Source organism: Hemitrygon akajei, chromosome 9 (genome assembly GCF_048418815.1).
Source record: "Hemitrygon akajei chromosome 9, sHemAka1.3, whole genome shotgun sequence".
NCBI lineage: Eukaryota > Metazoa > Chordata > Chondrichthyes > Myliobatiformes > Dasyatidae > Hemitrygon > Hemitrygon akajei.
This window is the reverse complement of record NC_133132.1, coordinates 107,673,942-107,696,343: the sequence shown is the minus strand read 5'-3', so window position 1 is coordinate 107,696,343 and position 22,402 is coordinate 107,673,942. Positions and strand designations below refer to the sequence as shown.

The window sequence follows — 22,402 nt, the reverse complement described above, 5'->3', positions numbered from 1 at the left end:
AATATATAAAAATATAAATAAGTAGTGCACAGAGAGAGAGCAAAAATTGTGAGGTCATGTTCATGAGCTGGTTCATTGTCCGTTCAGAAATATAATGGCTGAGGGGAAGAACCTGTTCCTAAAATATTGAGTGTGGGTCTTCAGGCTCCTGTATCTCCTCCCAGATCATTGAACAGTTCTCTTGTATGATATGAATTGATTCTTGACCTTATACCTGCACTCCAGTTTTTCTATAACTGTAATACTTTATGCAGCATTCTGTTTATTGTTTTTCTATGTACTACCTCAAGACACTGTGTAATGAATTAATCTCTAGGGACAGTATGCAAGACAAGTTCTTCACTGCACTTCAATACATGTAACAATAATAAACTAATTTACCAATTTCAAATTAAAGGAAGAACTTCCTTACCTTCACAAACAAGCAAGGATCTGCAAATGCTGAAAATCCAGGCAACACACACAAAATTCTGGCAGGACCAAAGGATCTCAGCCCAAAGCATTGACTGTACTCTTTTCTATAGATGCTGCCTGGCCTGCTGAGTTCCTCCAGCATTTTGTGTGTGTTACTTCCTTACCTTTATACTGAAACTGATGGAATTCCACAGTAATTAGTAATTGATTTGCTCATATATACAGAGAAAAGCTTTTATTTGAGTGCCATCCAGTCTGATAACTCCATGCATACAAGTGATTTTGCAGAAGGTGGAAATCTTGAGCAACAAATGCTGGAAGAACTCAACAAGTCAGGCAGCGATTATGGAGAGAATTAAACAGTTTGGGCTGAGACTTTTTGTTGGGACTGGAAAGGAGGGGCCTAGAAGTCAGAGTAAGAAGGTAGGGTGATGGGAAATACGTACAAGCTGACAGATGATAGGTGATAGCAGGTAATAAGAAATGTGGGTAGTTGGGTTTGCAAGGGTTGGAGGTGGTGGAAGAATTTAGAAGCTGGGACGGTATAAGTGGGAAAGGTAAAGGGCTGAGGTAGAACGAATCCGACAGGAGAAGCGAGTGGACCATGGGAGTAGGAGAAGGAAAGAGGCACAAGAGGAAGATGATGGGCAGGTGAGAAGAGGAAAACCAGAATAGTGAATGGAAAAAGATAAAAGGGGGAGGGGGAGAAATGACCAGAAGTTAGAGAAATTGATGTCCATAATTCCATACCTAATTGTTCCTATGTTGCTGGAGGACACAAATGTGCAAGGACCATGATGAACAAGACTGAGAGGTCAAATTCACCTTTATCATACAGGAGGTCTGTTACAAGAGTTGCTACATCATGGCTCCAGAAACCTTGTGTTCAATTCTGATCTCAAATGGTCTCTGTGTGGTGTATCCACATTCTCCCCCATGACAATATGTGTTTCCCCTGGGTGCTCCAGTTTCTACCAACTTCCCAAAGAGCTGGTGAGTTAATTAGCCACGGTAAATACTCCTCAATGTAAGAAACTAAACAGGTTCATTATCACTGACGTGCTGTGAAATTTGTTGTTTTGTGGCAGTAGTACAGTGCCATCCATAAAAACTACTTTAGGTTATAATAAATGAATAAATAATGCAGTATTCATGGGTTCATGGGCCATTCAAAAATCTAATGGTGGAGGGAAAGTAGCAGTTGATAAATCTTTGAGTGTGGGTCTTCAAGCTCCTTTACCTCCTCCCCAATGGTAGTTATGAGTAAATTTTATTTATTTATCTGTGCATATAGTCTTCTTATGAATATTGGTTGTTGGTCTGCCAGAGAAAAGTTCTGCACAGCAACAGCTCCTTGGCCCATTTTTGTTTATTTACAGCTCTTTTGTAAATGCTTTTTGTATTTCTTTATTTTTCTGTAAATGCCTGCAAGAAAATAGAAATTCAAGCTGAACATTCAAAGTTCAAAGTAAATTTATTATCAAAGTACACATATGTCACGATGTACTACCCCAAGATTCATTTTCTTGCAGGTGGTATATAGTAGTATAAAGTAGTAATCTGAAACACATATGTACTTTGATAATAAATTTTACTTTGATTTTGAGAAGACGGTATACAGAGTTAACATCTAAGGAACAGTTTATGTTTGGTAGCTAGAAATTGACTCATGTTAAACAATTTTTTTGGCACTGCATTAGTGAATGATAATACAAAATAATTTGCTTTACACAGTCAGATCCCCAGACCATCTGTGTATGGCTGCACATATAAATATTGGCATCTCTCTGGAAATTCTGGGCCACCTACTCAATTTTACTGCTGACTACTTCATTATTAAGAAATGCTGAACATTCCCATATGGTGACACTTTAGCTGCCCAATGAATATAAAAGGATTATTTGTCAGTGATGAAATACTGAGTATGGGAACATCGGCGTCCAGCCTGGAGTGTCTTAATAATGCCAGATAAATGATGGCATATCTCCACTTAACTTATCCTGTGCACAATTTCTCACTTTGCATGATTACCTAATTGAAAGTTGATTGCATTGAACAGCCATAAATACAAACAATACAGCAGCACAGAGTTACATGGAACATAGAACAGAACAGCATGGAAACAGGCCCTTCAATTACAACGTTGAGTCGAACCAATTAAATCAGCAATCAAATATCCATATCCTTCCTTTTTCCACACATCCATGTGCTTATCTAAACATCATAAAAGTCCCTATGCTTAAATGGTCATCTTGGTGGGCACAGACCAGATGGGCTTAAGAGCCTGTTTCCATGCAGTATGTCTCCAAGTAAAGACAAATGTTAAAAAAAGACTCATCTGGCAGGCAGTATTTGTGGTTGTTGGAATATAAGTCAACAAACACCAATTGAATTGATTGATATCTGCCTCAAGGTATTTTTCACAGAGGCAGGAAACTGAGACCTGATGTGTTTCAATGGTTTCAGATCTGTGGAAACAAACACTTCCACGATGTCACAATCCTTCTTTATAAGTTGGCATATTTTGTCAAAATTTAACTATGCCTAGCTTGCTCATAGTGCTGCCTCAGAAATGTTTTTAACTGAGAATTCATAAGATCCTTGAAGATTTGGAACTGGTTATATCCATACAATCTGGTGCCAGAACATGGTGTCAGATTGCAAGCTAGTTTCTTTTTAATTCTATTGTCATCATTCTATTCTTTTAAAACCAAACCCTAAGACTTTAAAAGTTGCAAATAATAATGTTCTCTCAGCTAATAACTTAGCAATTATTGCTAAATTAATAGCAAATGCTAATAATTGTGGAATAAAAAAACAAAAAAAATCCTGTGAGTGAACAGTAGTTCTATGGGTGAAAACAACTTGTTAACTTCAGAGATCAGAGAAGAATGGCCTGACTGCAGAATCAGTCTGTAGATATTTTTGCAGAATCTCTTGTGTTTACATTTTTTTTCCTTGTTACTCCTTTACAGCTGAAGGAGCTTGTGGTGGGACATTGCGAGGAACAAGTGGGGTGATCTCAAGTCCACATTTTCCTTCAGAGTACAACAATAATGCTGACTGTACATGGAGCATCCTGGCAGAACCTGGTGATACCATCGCACTCATCTTCTCAGACTTTCAGCTTGAGGACGGATACGATATCCTGGAAATTAGTGGGGCCGAAGCACCAACAATATGGCAAGTGCAAAGAGAATTTTCCTTTTCACATCCGAGTAGAGTTCTAATAGCAGTACATAGCTTCACTGTGTGCTCCTGTTCACAACAAGAGGACTTTGGAACTGGTTGCTTTTTATTCATCCAGGTTTGCACGAATGGTGAATGATTAGGAAACCTTGTTGAAGGACTGTAGATACACATATTTGATTTTATTTATGAAATTCTACATGCAAAGGTTTGATGATCAGTAAGCTCAAGTTAAGAGAGGGGCTGCCAAATCCTTATTTGACACTGTGTTCTCTATCTGAAACCACCTTAGTCTGTGAACTCATCTGGTTTATTGGAATGAATTTTACTGATTTAAGGAGATTTCTTTTCATAAGTGACAGTTCGTAAGCATCTGGCAGAGGTATATTTAACTTGGACTCATGTGAGTGTGTGGAATAATTGTGGAAAGAGCTGGTGGCTGAATGTTGAGGAACTTCTGTTCAATGTTCTACTTGAGGTGGGAGAACAGGTCTATTGCTAAAACTTCACAATGGATAGATTTTCTAACTGCACCAGTTGGTGCACCATCTAAACATGGTTGTTTCTCTCTCTTGTCTAGCTCTGTTAGGTTGCTGACATTTGCATGGTGTTAAAATCTATGCTTTTAAATTATGCCATGAGCAACATCCACTGATATTTTGGGAACTTTTCTTATGTCTCCATTGGAACTTGTGCCAGTCTTCACTCTCTTCTGCCGTCTCTCACCAGGAGCAGATATCCATTAGCCTGAAATTGATTGATTGTACGGTTTCAAGAGTGAAGTTGGTGAAAAAAAGAAACATTCTGATGACTTCTTTAGCTGGAAAACCCTCTGAGTTTCTGCTGCAGTCTCAGTTGAATACCTGGACTAAAGACAAGGCTGTGATTATCATTCATGGCAATTTCTACTGCAAAATGTTGATACAAATACACAAAAATCTGGATCACATCCATGTTTAAAGAATCTTAAATGAGTGATTTGGTAGTTCATGCATGAGAGTTTGTGCGCACAATTCAGAATTTGACACTGAATAAAATTCATAATTATTTATAATCAGAAGATGAACTAATATTGTAGGAGAATAAAAGGAGATTCTGCGTCAGTCATTTTGATTTCAATTTTCCAAATTCCCTTAATTCTAAATGTTAGCAATAAATTGGAAATCAGTGGCATGATGGTTTACAATTAAGTTTGTGAAGGTGAATTTCAACATAAAAATATTTTTCATGTATATATTTGTGAGTTGAACAGTGGATGAAAGGGGTTGGGGGAGTGTGGATGCTAATTTTACATGCCAAGTAGACAACTGGAGTTTACAAACTCATCCTGCATTTGCTGCAGGCATTCAGGAAGGTGTCAAGTATTCAGCTGCTGCTTGGCATTGTGGTTAAAATCAAACTACCTCATCTGGTTTTTTGAACTCAGCTGATATTTTTTGTAAAAGGCCAATGGCTTGATGTTCAAGGATATGCTTTATACTACTCTCCGCATGAATGGAGAATATTACTTCACAGTGCTGGCTATTCGACCCATGATGTTGTGCTGACCTTTTAACCTACTCTTAGTTCAATCTAAGCCTTCCTTCCTTGAGAGCCCTCAATTTTTCCATCATCTATGGTGGAGCAGACTTGATAGGCCGAATGGTCTAATTCTGCTCCTCTGTCTTATCCTCCTATCTAAGGATTTCTTAAATGTTCCAAATGTATCTGCCTCTACCGCCATGCCTAGAAGGGTGTTCCAGGGTTGTGATGGAGGCAGATACATTAGGAGCTTGGGAGAGGAGGATCTGTCCTGCTTCCAGCTCCAAAATGGATGGGTTCTCCTGCTGACTAAGCTGGCATTTCTCCTAAGCTTGGTTACATTTTTAAAATCACCTTTTTTTTGCGTGCAGTGTGCTTTTGACCTTTTTAAATAGGAAATGCTTAATGCCCAGATTGAGCTCCACCTGAAAATCGGCCTTCAAATGTGATTTCTTTTCCTTCAAGGATTCCCCCCACCCCCCATCATTTGCTTTTTTCCAGCAACATTCAGATGAAAATACACTGGAACTTAGAAGGATGAGAGGGGATCTGATTGAAAGATATAAGATTATTAAGAGATTGGACACGCTAGAGGCAGGAAACATGTTCCCGATGTTGGGGGAGCCCAGAACCAGAGGCCACAGTTTAAGAATAAGGAGTAGGTCATTTAGAATGGAGCTGAGGAAAAGCTTTTTCACCCAGAGAGTTGTGGATCTGTGGAATGCTCTGCCTCAGAAGGCAGAGGAGGCCAATTCTCTGGATGCTTTCAAGAAAGAGTTAGATAGAGCTCTTAAAGATAGTGGAGTCATGGGGAGAAGGCAGGAACAGGGTACTGACTGTGGATGATCAGCCATGATCACAGTGAATGGCGGTGCTGGCTCAAAGGGCCGAATGGCCTACTCCTGCACCTATTGTCTATTGTCTATGAAAATGGTCCCTCTTCTGCCTGATTCGCTGGTAATTTATATCTGTAGCCAGAAATGTGTGCAATACAGCACAAAAGAAGATATCTGGGTGGGTGGTGGGTGGAGGAGGTGGTGTGGAATATTAGGTGGAAGGTCCAATCTTCATGACACAAAGCTGGGGCCCTCTTTTCCCAAGCAGCTCTCCTTTATTTACTGTGTCGAATCCTTTTGCTTTTGTATCCAAGGATTCTTTGGAAGTCAAGAATGAGGTATAAAGCTTATCACTTACAATCATTTTATAGTGTTAAGAGAATGTAAAAAGAACAAGAAAGAAGAGTTAAGAAAACAAAAAAAAGACAAAAGAAAAAAAAAGTCGTGATCATCTCTACTCAGACTAGAGATAACAACATTGCAGTAATAACAATTAGCCCATTAAAATCGCCAGGTTCAAGTGGCAAGACATCTGCTACAGGAAACTAATAAGTTTCTAGAAAAGTACAAGAGCCATAAGAACTGGAAAATTCACTGAACAATTACATGCATATAGGTAATTATAGAAAATACATGTGAGTATAGGAAAGTTAAACTGCAAGAAAAATACAGAGAATATAATAATTCTACACCCTAATCCTACAACTGGAAATCAGATCTGAATATATTTTGAGTTTTCATTTCTCTCCAGCTTCTGCTGTAAAATTCAACCCAGGGAGGAGGTGGAATTGGGTTGATGGAGTGAGAGAATAGGGATGTTTGCTACCAGGCACAGTTGCAGTGGTCAGGGATACTTGGAACAGAGTGTTCAGTTCTGATAGCTTTGTTATCGAAAGAATATGGAAGCTTTAGAGAGGGTGCAGAGGAGATTTACAAGGATGCTGCCTGAATTAGAGAGCATATTTTATGAGGATGAGGTCTTTTGTCTTTGGAGTGAAGGAAGATGAGAGATGGTAGAGTTGTTTAAGATAATAAGGGACATAGATAGATTGGACAGCCAGAGACTTTTTCCCAAGGTGGCAATAGCTAAAACGAGTGAGCATTGTTTAAAGTGTATAGAATTCTAAGCATACAATATGATAAGAAGCATAGATTGGATAGACCAGCAAGCAGCACCCTTTTTCCAGGGCAGAATTGGCTAATATGAGGGGACATACTGCAATTTTAAGGTGATTGGAAGAAAGTATGGAGGGGTATTTTTCACACAGAAAGTGGTGAGTATATGGAACTTGCTGCCAGGGGTGGTAATAGTGTCAGAAACATTATGGACATTTAAGAAACTTTTAGATAGGCACAAGGATGTTGGAAAAATTGAGGGCTGTGTAGGAGGGAAGAGTTAGATCAATCTCGTAGCAGATTAAAAAGGTTGCCACGACATCCTGGGCTGAAGAGCATCTGCTGTGGTGTAATGTTGTATGTTTTTTGTTCTATATTCAACTTCCATAGACAGGAAACTGCAATGAAAATATCGCTGTGTAATTCTCGATTATTTGCTTAGGTTCTGATAGATTGTTGTACTTTTGCCTTGCTGTCATTTGTGATTTCCTTCCTTCCTTCAGTGGTACTTCCCTATGTAATGCTTCTTACAAATATCCTCTTCAGTTGAATGTTGGATGAATTGTACATAGCTGGCTTGTGTATACCTGTCCACAAATAACTTTGCACTGAAACCTCTAATCCTCAAATATGGAATGCTTTCAAAGCCAGTGTGGGCTCCAAATCACTGTATGCACAAGAGATTCTACAGATCAAAAAATAGAAAAAGATTCTGCAGATGCTGGGAATCGAGAGCGACGCACACAAAATGCTTGGCAGGTCAGGCAGCATCTATGGAGATGAATAAAACATCGGCATTTTAAGACTGAGGCTCTTCATCAGGACTGGAAAGGAAGGGGGAGGGGAAAGAGTACAAGCTAGAAGGTGATAGATAAACCCAGGTGGGTGGAGGAGGGGAAGTGAAGTAAGAAGCTGGGAGGTGACAGGTGGAAAAGGTAAAGGGCTGGAGAAGAAAGAATCTGATAGGAGAGGAGAGTGGATGACAGGAGAAATGGAAGGAGGAGGGGGAAGTAATAGGAAGGTGAGATGAAGAGATAAGAGGGAAGCTGGAGTGTAGAAATGAAGAAGAGGGAAGTGGGAGGGGGGGAATCAATGATCATGCCATCAGTTTGGAGACTAATTAGATATAATAGGAGGTGTTGCTCCTCAAATCTGAGAGTGGCCTCATTTCTGTTTATTCATTTCCATTGGTGCTGCCTGACCTGCTGTGCTCCTCCTGCATTCTGTGTATGTTACTCCAAGTAGTTGTAATATAGTTTATGTGCATCAATACTGATCATCCCATTAAAGAAAGGATGTGACTGTGCAGGAGAGGGTGCAGAAGAGGTTCACCAGGATGTTGCCTGCATTAGTGGGCAGGTACAATGAGGAGTTGTTGGACAAACTTAGGTTGTTTACTCTGGAGTAGTGGAGGCTGAGGAAAGACCTGATCGAGGTTTATAAGATTATGTGTAGCACAGATAGACAACCAGTATATTTTTCCCAGCATGGTAATGTCTAATACTGGAGGATGCATATTTAAGGTGAGAGGGGTTAAGTTCAAAGGAGATTTACAGGGCAGATACTTTCCTTGGCAGTGCCTGGAATGCTCTACCACGGTTGGTGGTGGAGGCAAACATGATGGAAGTGTTTGAGAGTCTCTGAGATAGCATATGAATCTTCAGAGAATGGAGGAACAGAAATATATGGCAGAAGGGGATTAGTTAAGTCAGACATTTAATTATTTCATTCAACACTGTGGACTGAAGAACCTGTTTGTGTCATGTACTGTTCTACATTATATGTGAATTTATTTACAGACGTTAATATCCTTCCTTGTGATCAGTCCAGGTGAGTCATTTATATCGCTTGTATAACTTCACAAGCTACTGAGTCTTCCTACTATTGTTAAGTAAATAAATGTTTTACAAACTTCAGCTTTGCAACCTCTAAGTCATTTAAAGTGGAGAGAGTCCATCATTTGTTGTTGCCAGACTATCACTTGAGTGTGGTTGTTAACTAACCTGATTTGTAGCAATGTTGAGGAGTTTAAATGGAAACTGAGATTGTGCTGTAGGTTTTCTATGTTTCTATGACATCAGCTTTGAGTTGATGGTTTTAAGGATATCCCTATAGAGGGGAGTCTGTGGGAATCAAAAATAGTACAAATTACTTTGTTCTTTTTCTCCTTGCTTCTGGCAGAATCATACACTGCATTTCCTTGGCTTTTTGAATGCCTGAAAGTCTTTCTACAGGCTCCAGAGAATTTGTAATATCATTATGCATGATGGAATGTTAGGTTACTTATGTCTAAATAAGGAAGCTGATTTACATTTAAAAATGGTTTTCTCTGGAAGAAACATTTGAACTTTACAGCTGAAAAATCTCTTCAGTTTATGATTTGTTACTCACTGAGAAAACTCTTCGAGGTATGCCTACCATAAAGAAGTTGAAGCCTTCTCTTTGATTGGAATTCAGTGAGACGTTCTTCTCATTCCTCCCCTTCTGCGCTGTCTGCAGGCTTCTTCCTCCTTTCTTTTCACTGCTGATGAAAGGTCTAGGCCTGAAATGTCGACTCTTTATTCCTATCCATAGGTGCCACCTGACCTGCTGAGTTCCTCCAGCATTTTATATGTATTATTTAATCAGTTATGGAGTTATAAGACATAGGGGTGGAATTAGGCCACTTGGCCCATCATGTCTGCTCTCTCATTATCCCTCTCAATCCCATTCTCCTGCCTTTTCTCAATAACTTTTGACACCCTGACTAATCAAGAACCTAACAACCATTGCTTTGAATATACTCAATGACTTGGCCTCCACAGCCGGTAATGGCAATGAATTCCACACTTTTCAGCTGAAGAAATTCCTTCTTTTCACTGTTCTAAATGGACACCCCACTATTCTGAGGCTTTGCCCTCTGGTCTGAAATTTACACTCTGTAGGAAACATCCTCTCCACATCCATTCTATTAAGGCCTTTCAATATTAGATAGGTCTCAATGAGAATCCCCCCACCCCCATTCTTGTAAAACCCACAGCTGGGAGTTTAGACTGTTCCATGGAGACTGCAGGGGCTCCCCTTGCCAGGTTTGGGAAAACAAGACCACCTGACTGGCCTATACTGGTGTGGCAGCTTATGAGAAAGGCACTCACTTAGAGGTGGAACTCTGAAGCTTTCCTCTTTTCCCCATCCTCACCATCAAACCAAATGTCCCTATTTCATATTCACATTTCAGGATCCCCTCCCTGTAACATCAGGGCTCAGACCTTAATGGGGTGTGGTTGCCAGTTAGTCCTGAGGGCAGCTTCTGACTGCTACACTCTCACTAGCTGACAGGCTATCTCTGTGCTCTTGTTCTGGCTCTTTGGAGAAGTTCTGTGATAGCTGGGCAGCTTCCCCCTTGATGGTACAGCAATGGTTTAGCACCTCCGCCTTGTTTTTATGAATTACTTTCTCCTGCTCTCTCTATACTGCTGCTTTACGATGGCTCCCAGCAGCTAGAAAACACCCCTTTGGCTCCCCTTCCTCTTGGGGAACCCTGCCATATTAAGTACAGACATGATATAGAGTCTGATTTTCATCCCTTGGGAGTCCAACTTGTCTGACAAGTCCAGCGCTATCCCAAACTCTGCCAAATGGAAACCGGAGTGAAGGGACTCAGGACAAGATGGATGGTTAAAAGGGCAAATATGTCATGCAGCCAAACTGTTAGGAAAGCCAGCCAGATGATAGGACAAAATTACAGCCAGAAGAGTGAGTATCAGTGTTTTAGAGATGCAGAATCCGAAAGAGTAGCAAATCCTCTCAGTGCACCGAGTATAAGAAATAAGGTGGATGATCCTATTGCACTCTTACAGATTGTCAGGTATGATGTTGTGGCCATCACTGAATCATGGCAGAAGGATGGTTGTAATTGGGAGCTGAATCTCGAGGGTTACACGTTGTATCAGAGGGATAGGAAAGTAGGCAGAGGGGGTGGCATGGCTCTACTGGTAAAGAATGGCATCGAATCAGTAGAAAGGTGTGACATAGGACTGGAAGATGTTGAATCCTTGTGAGTTGAGTTAAGAAACTGCAAAGATAAAAGAACCCTGATGGCAGTTATATACAGGCCTGCAAACAGTGACTGGGATGTAGACTACAGATTTCAACAGGACATAGAAATGGCAAGTCAAAAGGGCAATGTAATGATAGTCATGGAAGATTTTGACAAGCAGTAGATTGAGAAAATTAGGTTGGTTCTGGCATGGTTCTGAAGGACTGGAAAATTTCAAATGTCACTCCACACTTTACGAAAGAAGGGAGGCAGCAGAAGGGGAATTATAGACCAGTTAGTCTGACCTCAGTGGTTGAGAAGATGTTGGAATCACTTGCTGAGATTGAGATTATGGAGTACTTGGTGACACAGGACAAGATAGGACAAAGTCAGCATGGTTTTCTTAAGGGAGAATCTTGCTTCCTGAACCTGTTGGAATTCTTTGAGGAGATTACAAGTAGAATAGATGAAGGGGATGAACTGGATGTTGTATATTTGGATTTTCAGAAGGCCTTTGACAAGGTGCCACATATGAAGCTGCTTACCAAGGAAAGAACCCATGGTATTACAGAAAAGTTACTAACATAGTTAGAGCATTGCTGATTGGTAGGAGGCAGTGAGTGGGAATAATAGTATCCTTTTCTGGCTGGCTGCCAGTGACTAGTGGTGTTTTGCAGGGGTCGGTGTTAGGACTGCTTCTTTTTATGCTGTATGTCAATAAATTGGATGATGGGATAGATGTCTTTGTTGCCAAGTTTGCAGATGATATGAATATTGGTGGAGGAACAGATAGTGTTGAGGAGACAGGAATGCTGCAGAAGGACTTAGATTAGGTGAATGAGCAAGAAAGTGGCAAATGAAATACAATATTGGAAAATGCATGGTCATGTATTTTGCTAGTAGAAATAAATGTGCAGAATATTTTCTAAATGGGGAGAAAATTCAAAAATCTGAGATGCAAAGGGTTTTAGAAGTCCTTGTGCAGAACAGCCTGAAGGTTAACTTGCAGGTTGAGTCAGTGGTGAGGAAGGCAAATGCAATGTTAACATTCATTGCAAGAGGACTAGAATAAAAGAGGAGAGATGTGATGCTGGGGCTTTATAAGACACTGGTGAGCCTTCACCTTCAGTATTGTGAACAGTTTTGGGCTCCTTATCAAAGAAAAGATGTGCTGGCATTGGAGAGAGTTCTGAGGAGATTCACAAGGATGATTCCAGGAATGAAAGGGTTACCATACGAGGAACTTTTGATGGCTCTGGGTCTACACTCGCTGGAATTTAGAAGGATGGGGGGGGGGTGAAATCTCATTGACACCTTTCAAATGTTGAAAGTGTAAATGTGGAAAAGGTGTTTCTCCATGGGGTGAGTTTAGGATAAGAGGGCACAGCCTCAGGCTAGAGGGTCATCCATTTAAAACAGAGAAGTGGAGATATTTCTTTAGCCAGAGAGTAGTGAATTTGTAGAATTTGTTACCACAGGCAGCTCTGGAGACCAGGTCATTGGGTGCATTTAAATCAGAGATTGATACGTTCTTGATTGGCCACAGTATCAAAGATTACAGGAAGAAGGCCGGGGAGTGGGGCTGAGAAGCGGTAAAAAAGGTTTGGCCATGTCTATATGGTGGAGCAGACTTGATTGGCCAAATGGCCTAATTCTGATCCTAGGTCTTACGATCCTATGGTTTTATGGCCAGTAGGTTGGCAATCTTCCCAAATCCCGCACTGTTGTCAGTCACACCAGGCATTGCACTTCCCACACACCAGGCTCTCTCTCTTATTTTTGCTTCCAAAGATACTCATCTTTTCGTTCAAACACCAAACCCTTGTCGACTATATAAAATTTTACAGAGGAACAGTTTCACAGATTTGATAAGTAGGGGCAGTGGAGATTCACTACCAATAAGAAGGATAACTTTTTATTTACAAGATAAACAGTGACACATCGAAGTCAAACAAGTACTTATTTAAACCCCCTAAATTACAAGATCATGACACTAAACATTCAATAACCCTTCAAGCTAAACTCAATTGCAGGTACTTACCTAAACTGTGCACCCAAAGCGGCAGGACAAAACAGACACTATGTATACACAGAGAGGCAAATACTTCACTAAATGTGTGCGCGTGGGCCTTCTGAACTGCAGCACAGTCTACTCTTTCCATGACACCTATCGGCTACCTGGTCCACAGTCACCAGAGAGGAAAAATAGAAACCACATGGTTACCACGCTCTAGATTTAAACACTATTGGTTTGTAAGAAGGCAGCAATGCTTCCCTGCGGGAAGTGGCTTTCAATGAGCAGGTAAGTTAAGACATTTACTGCAACACCTGTCTTTTTAGTACAGGTCATATATCTTCTCCAGTATATCCAGACATCTGAAACATCCTGTCATCTTGAACTTTTCCAAATATTCTCTTCTGACCTTTCTTGTTAACAAGTTGCTTTCATCCAGAGAACTGCCGCTCACTGGTAGTCTTTTTCAGGTTTTTTTGTACCATTCTCTATGAATTCTCGAGACCTTTGTGCGTAAAAATCTCAGGAGATCAGCAATTTCTGAGATACTCAAACTATCGTGTCCGGCATCAATAATCATTCCATAGTTAGTCACTTAGGTCACATTTCTTCCCCATTCTGACATTTGGTCAGAACAAAACTGAACCTCCTGACCCTGTCTGCATGTTTTTATGCATTGAGTTGCTGCCACATGATTGGCTGTTTAGATATTTGCATTGACAAGCAAGTTTACAGGTGTACCTAATAAAGTGGCACTGAATTGTACATGGTATACTTCAGAGGAATTCTATCCTGAGGAGTTTTTGCTTTCATGAAGTGTGGGATGACTGAGGAAAACTTCATTCCTTCTGGTGCCATAGCCTGCTTACAAAGGTGAGCAATGGATATCTATGTTTCTGACTTCCCAATAAAATACAGCATCTACCTTGACACTAAGAAGTGGTGGTCAGGGTCAGTAAGAATGAAGTAAATTGGATATTCTGACAAGCAGAGATCACAGTTCCCTATTTGCTGATCCTATCTCCCAAAAAGCTTTTGCTAAACATGAAGACATCTGGCTAGTCCCTGTTGGATCTTGTGATATTGATCCAGAATTTCTCTGTAAGTCAAGAATGAGGCAGAAAGAAATAGTTGTTACGGCCATTTTAATTAAGTGATACAAGAACAAAGCAGGAAAGAAAAAAATGTCATGGTAGTCTCATAGTCAGACTAGAGATAAAACATGTTCCAGGGATAAGATGTAACCTTTTAAATAGCTAGATTCAAGTGGTGTGACACCTGCTGCAGAAAAACTGAGAAGCTTCTAGAAATAGTACAAAATTGGCTATACTACAATTACTGGAAACATTACTTAAATTTACTGTATTTTGGAGACTACATACAAGTTATAAGAAAGCACAGAAAAGTTAAATGACAGGAAAATCACACAATTTTAAAACCTTAATCCAACATTCCCTGTAATGACCATGAACTGCATTGGAAAGACAGATGCTGTAATCTGATGCAACAATCACTCTGCAGAGGAACTCAGCAGGTTGAGCAGCACCTGTGGAGCAGAAAGGAATTGTTGATGTTTAAAGTGTGGATCATTAGTGCATGAAAAGTAGTTGGATACTCCAGGCCATGCTCTGTTCTTTCTGCTGCCATCAGGAAGGAAGTACAGGAGCCTCAGAACCCACACCACCAGGAACAGTTATTACCCCTCGACAATCAGAGGCTTGAAACACAGGGGATAAATGCACTCATCCCATCATTGAACTTTTCACACAATCTATGGACTCAATTTCAAGGATTTTTTATCTCATGTTCTCGATAATTATTGATTATTATTTTTTTATTTTTGTATTTACATAGTTTGTCTTTTTCACATTGGTTGTTTGGCTGCCTTGATATGTGTGGTTCTTCATTGATTTTGTTGTGTTAGTTTGTATTTATTGTGAGTGCCTGCAAGAAAATCAATCTCAGGATTGTATTTGGTGACACAATTGATAATAACGTTACTTTGAATAATGTTAAATGTTATGGGGAAAAGACGAGCGAATGGGGTTGAGAAGGAAAATAAGTCAGCCATGAAGCAATGACAGAGCAGATTCAATGGGCTGAAAAGCCTAATTCTGCTCCTATGTCTTATTGTCTTATGGATAACAGTTCAAAGCTCATCACCTTGTTCCCAATATCTTTTCTGTTGTTTTAATTCTTAAAAATAAGTAAGAAATAAAAGTAAAGAAGTAAAGAAGAAAAAAAGTAAAGCAAAAAAATATGCTTTGGTGCACATAGCTTCCAAGTCTACAGCATGCTCATGTAGTCAGGGCATTAGAGTTCGGCATTCAATTCCAGTGTTGTCTGTAAGGAGTTTGTACATTCCCCCGTGACTGCATGCATTTCCTCCTGGTGCTCCAGTTTCCTCCCACTTTCCAAAGATGTATGGATTAGTAGGTTAATTGGTCATTTTAATTTGTCCTGTGATAAGGCTGGTGTTAAATAGTTGGGTGGTGTTGTTCATTGAGCCAGAGGGATCTGCTCTGCACTGTAACAATAAATAAATAAATAAATAAATAGATAAACAAAGCAACACCATAAGGCGTAGGAGCAGATTAGGCCATTCGGCCCATTGAGTTTGGTCCACATGGACCCACCCAAGAGAGATTTTTGTGAACATTTATAACGTTGTTTTGTGATGAATCTAGTGATGTTTGGAGCAAACAGTATAACTCTCATGTTGACTAATTGAAAGTAAGAAACAAAATTATTAGCTGTCTTCATCCATATGATTTGATGCAGAATAGTTTTCTATAATTTTGTTAATGTCCGTAATTACAGATACTTTCCCCCCACTTGTTGTAAAATAAGGATAATGACATCAGCCCTGGATGTTGTGTTTGTGTTTACTGGTAATTAAGTAGTCGTCGGAACTGAAGCAATAGTTAATGATTAAAACATGAGTCAACAGTAGTTTTAGCCAACAAGTAAATAGAATATTTTAATGGATGATTAATGTCAAGCAGCAAAGCTCAGTTAGAGTTAATTTGCAAATGGAGCATTGTAAACATGGAGCCTTGGAGGATTAGTTAAAGCCATTGGCTGAAAAACATTCTGTCTATAATTGGGTGATTTGGACCAGATTTCAATATTTTTCTTTCATATTCTACAGGAAGCAGTTTTCACTTTGCTCATTGTTCGAGGATTGAAAATTCAAGTGTGGAGAATTAATCTCTTAGTTTGTGCGCATACAAAAGAATTTTTCTTCACCCTAATCCCACTGCTCGACTTATTTCATCCTACACTGTCCAACCCTACCATTCTGAAACACACTAGAGATACAAGGGACTGCAGATGCTAAAATCTAGTGCAACAAACATAATGCTGGAAGAAGGAGCAGCATTCTAGCATCTGTAGTCGCTTGCGTCTTCACATTGGAGATTATGCAACATTGGTACAGGATGACCACTACAAATCCAGAATGATTAGAAACTGTACAGTGCCATATGAGTGATTTTGCAAAATCACAGTTAGTTAGATTAGGATTAAATAAATGAACTCCTCTCATCCACTTGATGATCATCTCACCCTACTTTTAGAGTACCCTGTAAATAGTACAAGTTGAATAACAAGGAAAAAGAAACAACAAGTGAAATTTATTTAGGTACAGTAGAGGCAAAATACCTTACAAGGTATCTGTATTTACTTATTTCAGAAGGGTGGTTATTGCCACTTTCAATGTAGAGTTGAATTGTACAACTAAGCAGAGTTACGTGTCTGAAAGTGGGGTTCTTGTGTCTCGTCTTGAAAGATGATTGAATCTTCATGACCTCGTGGTGGTGATGAAGTTGGCACAGACACAGGACTGGGGCTAGATAAGCTCAGGTTGTAAAAATCAATGTGGAATAGCACAGAGGAATGACTTGCAACTTTGAAAGACTATGCTAATAGCTGATCCTGTTAATGGCGACACCAAACAGTGGTGACATGGGGAATTTGAAACTAGCTGGCAAAAATTATGTCCGAACAGTGGTGGAACCAAATTACTAATTATCAGATTCAAGGTAGTTGACCTGTCTGACAAAAGCTTACTTTTTGCCTATTCTCTTCGAGTCATAGAGCAATAGAGCAGAGAAACAGGCCCATTTACACCATGCCAAACTTTTATACTGCCTAATCCCATTGACATGCAACTAAAACATAGCACTCTCTTCCCATCTATGTACCTACCCAAACTTCTCTTAAATGTTGCAGTCGAACTCTTCCACTGCTGACTTGTTGCACACTCACTCTACCGCCTGTTTGAAGAAACTCCCTCTCCATTTCCCTTTAAATGTTTCATCTTTCGCCCTTAACTTATGAGCTTTAGTTCTGCTCTCACCCAACCCCATGGAAAAAGCCTGCTTGCACTTATCCTGTCTATACTCCTCATAATTTTGTATACCTCTAACAAATCTCCTCTCATTCTCTTACACTCCAGGGAAAAAAAGTCATGACCTCTTCCACCTTTCTTTATATCTCAGGTTCCGGGAACGTCTTTGTAGATTTTCTCTGCTCTCCTTCAGTCTTATTTACATCTTTCCTGTAGGTATAGACATGACTAGAACTGCAAACAATACTCCTAATTAGGCCTTACGTCTTATACCACTTTCACATAAAATCCCAACTCCTCTACTCAAAGACGAATAAGCTCTTCTTGATTTTACAGCCAAGTAGAGGTATTGATTATAGCCAAAGATTCAGTGACAAGCTCTGCCATTTTCATCAGGGGTGTTTGAATGTTTCATCCCTGATGAAGATGGCAGAGCTTGTCATCTAAGTGTCGGTTAAAATAGATACCTATACACGGCTGGAAGCCCGAGAAGAGTTTATTCATCACATATGCCGAGAATGCCCGAGGTCCTTTTTCCTCTACTCAGTACTCTGATTTAAGAAGACCAATGTGACAAAAGCACTCTTCACAACACTATCTAACTGTGACACCACTTTCGAGGAATTATGTATTCGCAGATCTCTCTGTTCTACCATACTCTACAGTGCATTTATTGGCAGGTTCAAGTTTAATTATCATTCAGCCTCATGTACACAGTTAAATCAAACAGCTGTCCTCCAGAGCCAAGGCACAAAACATAGTGCATACAGTCACACAGAACACAGCACATACAATATCAAAACATAGTACATACAGTCACACAGAACACAGCACATACAATATCAAAACATAGTACATACAGTCACACAGAACACAGCACAGACAATATCAAAGCATAGTGCATACAGTCACACAGAACACAGCACATACGATATCAAAACATAGTACATACAGTCACACAGAACACAGCACATACGATATCAAAACATTATACATACAGTCACACAGAACACAGCACATACAATATCAAAACATAGTGCATACAGTCACACACAGAACACAGCACAAACGATATCAAAACATAGTACATACAGTCACACAGAACACAGCACATACAATATCAAAACATAGTACATACAGTCACACAGAACACAGCACATACAATATCAAAACATAGTACATACAATCACACAGAATACAGCACATACACTATCAAAACATAGTGCATACAGTCACACACAGAACACAGCACATACAATATCAAAACATAGTACATACAGTCACACAGAACACAGCACATACAATATCAAAACATAGTACATACAGTCACACAGAACAAAGAACATACAATATCAAAACATAGAACATACAGTCACACAGAACACAGCACAGACAATATCAAAGCATAGTGCATACAGTCACACAGAACACAGCACATACGATATCAAAACATAGTGCATACAGTCACACAGAACACAGCACATACAATATCAAAACATAGTACATACAGTCACACAGAACACAGCACATACGATATCAAAACATAGTACATACAGTCACACAGAACACAGCACATACGATATCAAAACATAGTGCATACAGTCACACAGAACACAGCACATACAATATCAAAACATAGTACATACAGTCACACAGAACACAACACAAACGATATCAAAACATAGTACATACAGTCACACAGAACACAGCACATACAATATCAAAACATAGTACATACAGTCACACAGAACACAGCACATACAATATCAAAACATAGTACATACAATCACACAGAATACAGCACATACACTATCAAAACATAGTACATACAGTCACACAGAACACAGCACATACAATATCAAAACATAGTACATACAGTCACACAGAACACAGCACATACAATATCAAAACATAGTACATACAGTCACACAGAACAAAGAACATACAATATCAAAACATAGTACATACAGTCACACAGAACACAGCACAGACAATATCAAAGCATAGTGCATACAGTCACACAGAACACAGCACATACGATATCAAAACATAGTGCATACAGTCACACAGAACACAGCACATACAATATCAAAACATAGTACATACAGACACACAGAACACAGCACATACAATATCAAAACATAGTACATACAGTCACACAGAACACAGCACATACAATATCAAAACATAGTACATACAGTCACACAGAACACAGCACATACAATATCAAAACATAGTGCATACAGTCACACACAGAACACAGCACATACGATATCAAAACATAGTGCTACAGTCACACAGAACACAGCACATACAATATCAAAACATAGTACATACAATCACACAGAATACAGCAAATACACTATCAAAACATAGTACATACAGTCACACAGAACACAGCACATACAATATCAAAACATAGTACATACAGTCACACAGAACACAGCACATACAATATCAAAACATAGTACATACAGTCACACAGAACAAAGAACATACAATATCAAAACATAGTACATACAGTCACACAGAACACAGCACAGACAATATCAAAGCATAGTGCATACAGTCACACAGAACACAGCACATACGATATCAAAACATAGTGCATACAGTCACACAGAACACAGCACATACAATATCAAAACATAGTACATACAGTCACACAGAACACAGCACATACGATATCAAAACATAGTACATACAGTCACACAGAACACAGCACATACGATATCAAAACATAGTGCATACAGTCACACAGAACACAGCACATACGATATCAAAACATAGTACATACAGTCACACAGAACACAACACATACAATATCAAAACATAGTGCATACAATCACACAGAACACAGCACATACGATATCAAAACATAGTACATACAGTCACACAGAACACAGCACATACGATATCAAAACATAGTACATACAGTCACACAGAACACAGCACATACGATATCAAAACATAGTGCATACAGTCACACAGAATACAGCACATACAATATCAAAACATAGTACATACAATCACACAGAATACAGCACATACACTATCAAAACATAGTGCATACAGTCACACACAGAACACAGCACATACAATATCAAAACATAGTACATACAGTCACACAGAACAAAGCACATACAATATCAAAACATAGAACATACAGTCACACAGAACACAACACATATAATATCAAAATATAGTGTATACAGTCACACACAGAACACAGCACATACAATATCAAAACATAGTACATACAGTCACACACAGAACACAGCATATACAATATCAAAAATAATATTTGCGCCAAGTCATGGTAGGGGATTCTAGGACAAGAGGGCATGACTTCAGGATTGAAGAATGTCCATTTAGAACTGAGATGCGGAGAAATTATTTTAGTCAGAGGATGGTAAATCTGTGAAATTTGTTGCCACGAGTGGGTGCAGAGGCCAAGTCATTGGGTGTATTTAAGGCAGAGATAGACACGTTCTTGATTAGCCAGGGAATCAAAGTGTATGGGGAGAAGGCAGCGGAGTGGGGATGACTGGAAGAATTAGATCAGCCCATGACTGAATGGCAGAGCAGACTCGAAGGGTCGATTAGCCTACTTCTGCTCCTATACTTTCTGGTCTTGTGGTCTTAAGTCCCTGAGTGGCATGGTCTGAAAACTGCTGGGAAACGGGATGTGTCTGCATTGTTAGTTTTCCCTTATTCTACCTCAATGCTCAGTGTAATAATTTGATCTGCATGCCAAGCTTTTCACAGTAGTTTGATATATGTGCCAATAATGAACCGATACGAATACCAAAACAATGTTTAAAAGGTGTTTGGACAGATACTGTATGTAGGTAGGAAAGGTGGAGAGGACTTTGAGTTTAATATGGAAAATGGGATTAATTGTGCTGACAGGTGGAAACTCATTTCTGTACTCTACTTGTCTATGATTCTATGATATTCTGACAGTAAGATTAGTTCCTTACAGATTTTGGTTTAGAAATTCCCCTGCATCTCTTGTATTCACCACCTATTGAGAATTGAAGCTGCACCACAGATTAGATATTTGAAATTCTGTTCAATGGTGCCAGCCAGTGGTATCTGGTTTAAATTATTGTTCTTATGATAGAAGTGTGAAATTCCTAACACTGGGAAATTACTCAGATTGCAGAAAGGGAATACCTGGCACACACATCACAGTAAGGGTGGAGACTATATGGTACACTATTGCCCTCTACTGTTTCCAGAGCAAATTGCAACCAAGGATCACATGACAAGTCTTCAACTTAGATAGATAGATAGATACTTTATTCATCCCCATGGGGAAATTCAACTTTTTTTCCAATGTCCCATACACTTGTTGTAGCAAAACTAATTACATACAATACTTAACTCAGTAAAAAAATATGATATGCATCTAAATCACTATCTCAAAAAGCATTAATAATAGCTTTTAAAAAGTTCTTAAGTCCTGGCGGTAGAATTGTAAAGCCTAATGGCATTGGGGAGTATTGACCTCTTCATCCTGTCTGAGGAGCATTGTATCGATAGTAACCTGTCGCTGAAACTGCTTCTCTGTCTCTGGATGGTGCTATGTAGAGGATGTTCAGAGTTATCCATAGTTGACCGTAGCCTACTCAGCGCCCTTCGCTCAGCTACCGATGTTAAACTCTCCAGTACTTTGCCCACGACAGAGCCCGCCTTCCTTACCAGCTTATTAAGACGTGAGGCGTCCCTCTTCTTAATGCTTCCTCCCCAACACGCCACCACAAAGAAGAGGGCGCTCTCCACAACTGACCTATAGAACATCTTCAGCATCTCACTACAGACATTGAATGACGCCAACCTTCTTAGGAAGTACAGCCGACTCTGTGCCTTCCTGCACAAGGCATCTGTGTTGGCAGTCCAGTCTAGCTTCTCGTCTAACTGTACTCCCAGATACTTGT

The 22,402-nt window shown here is 39.6% G+C and overlaps 1 protein-coding gene across 1 annotated transcript in view; it reads left to right on the top strand.

Moving 5' to 3' along the window:
* Window positions 1–22,402, top strand: part of LOC140733433 (CUB and sushi domain-containing protein 1-like) — a 2,013,313-nt gene that overhangs the window by 958,191 nt on the left and 1,032,720 nt on the right. The window contains exon 5 of the mRNA XM_073056756.1: window positions 3,390–3,597. Within this exon, the coding sequence (XP_072912857.1) occupies window positions 3,390–3,597 (208 nt within the window). The remainder of the gene's footprint in view (window positions 1–3,389; window positions 3,598–22,402) is intronic.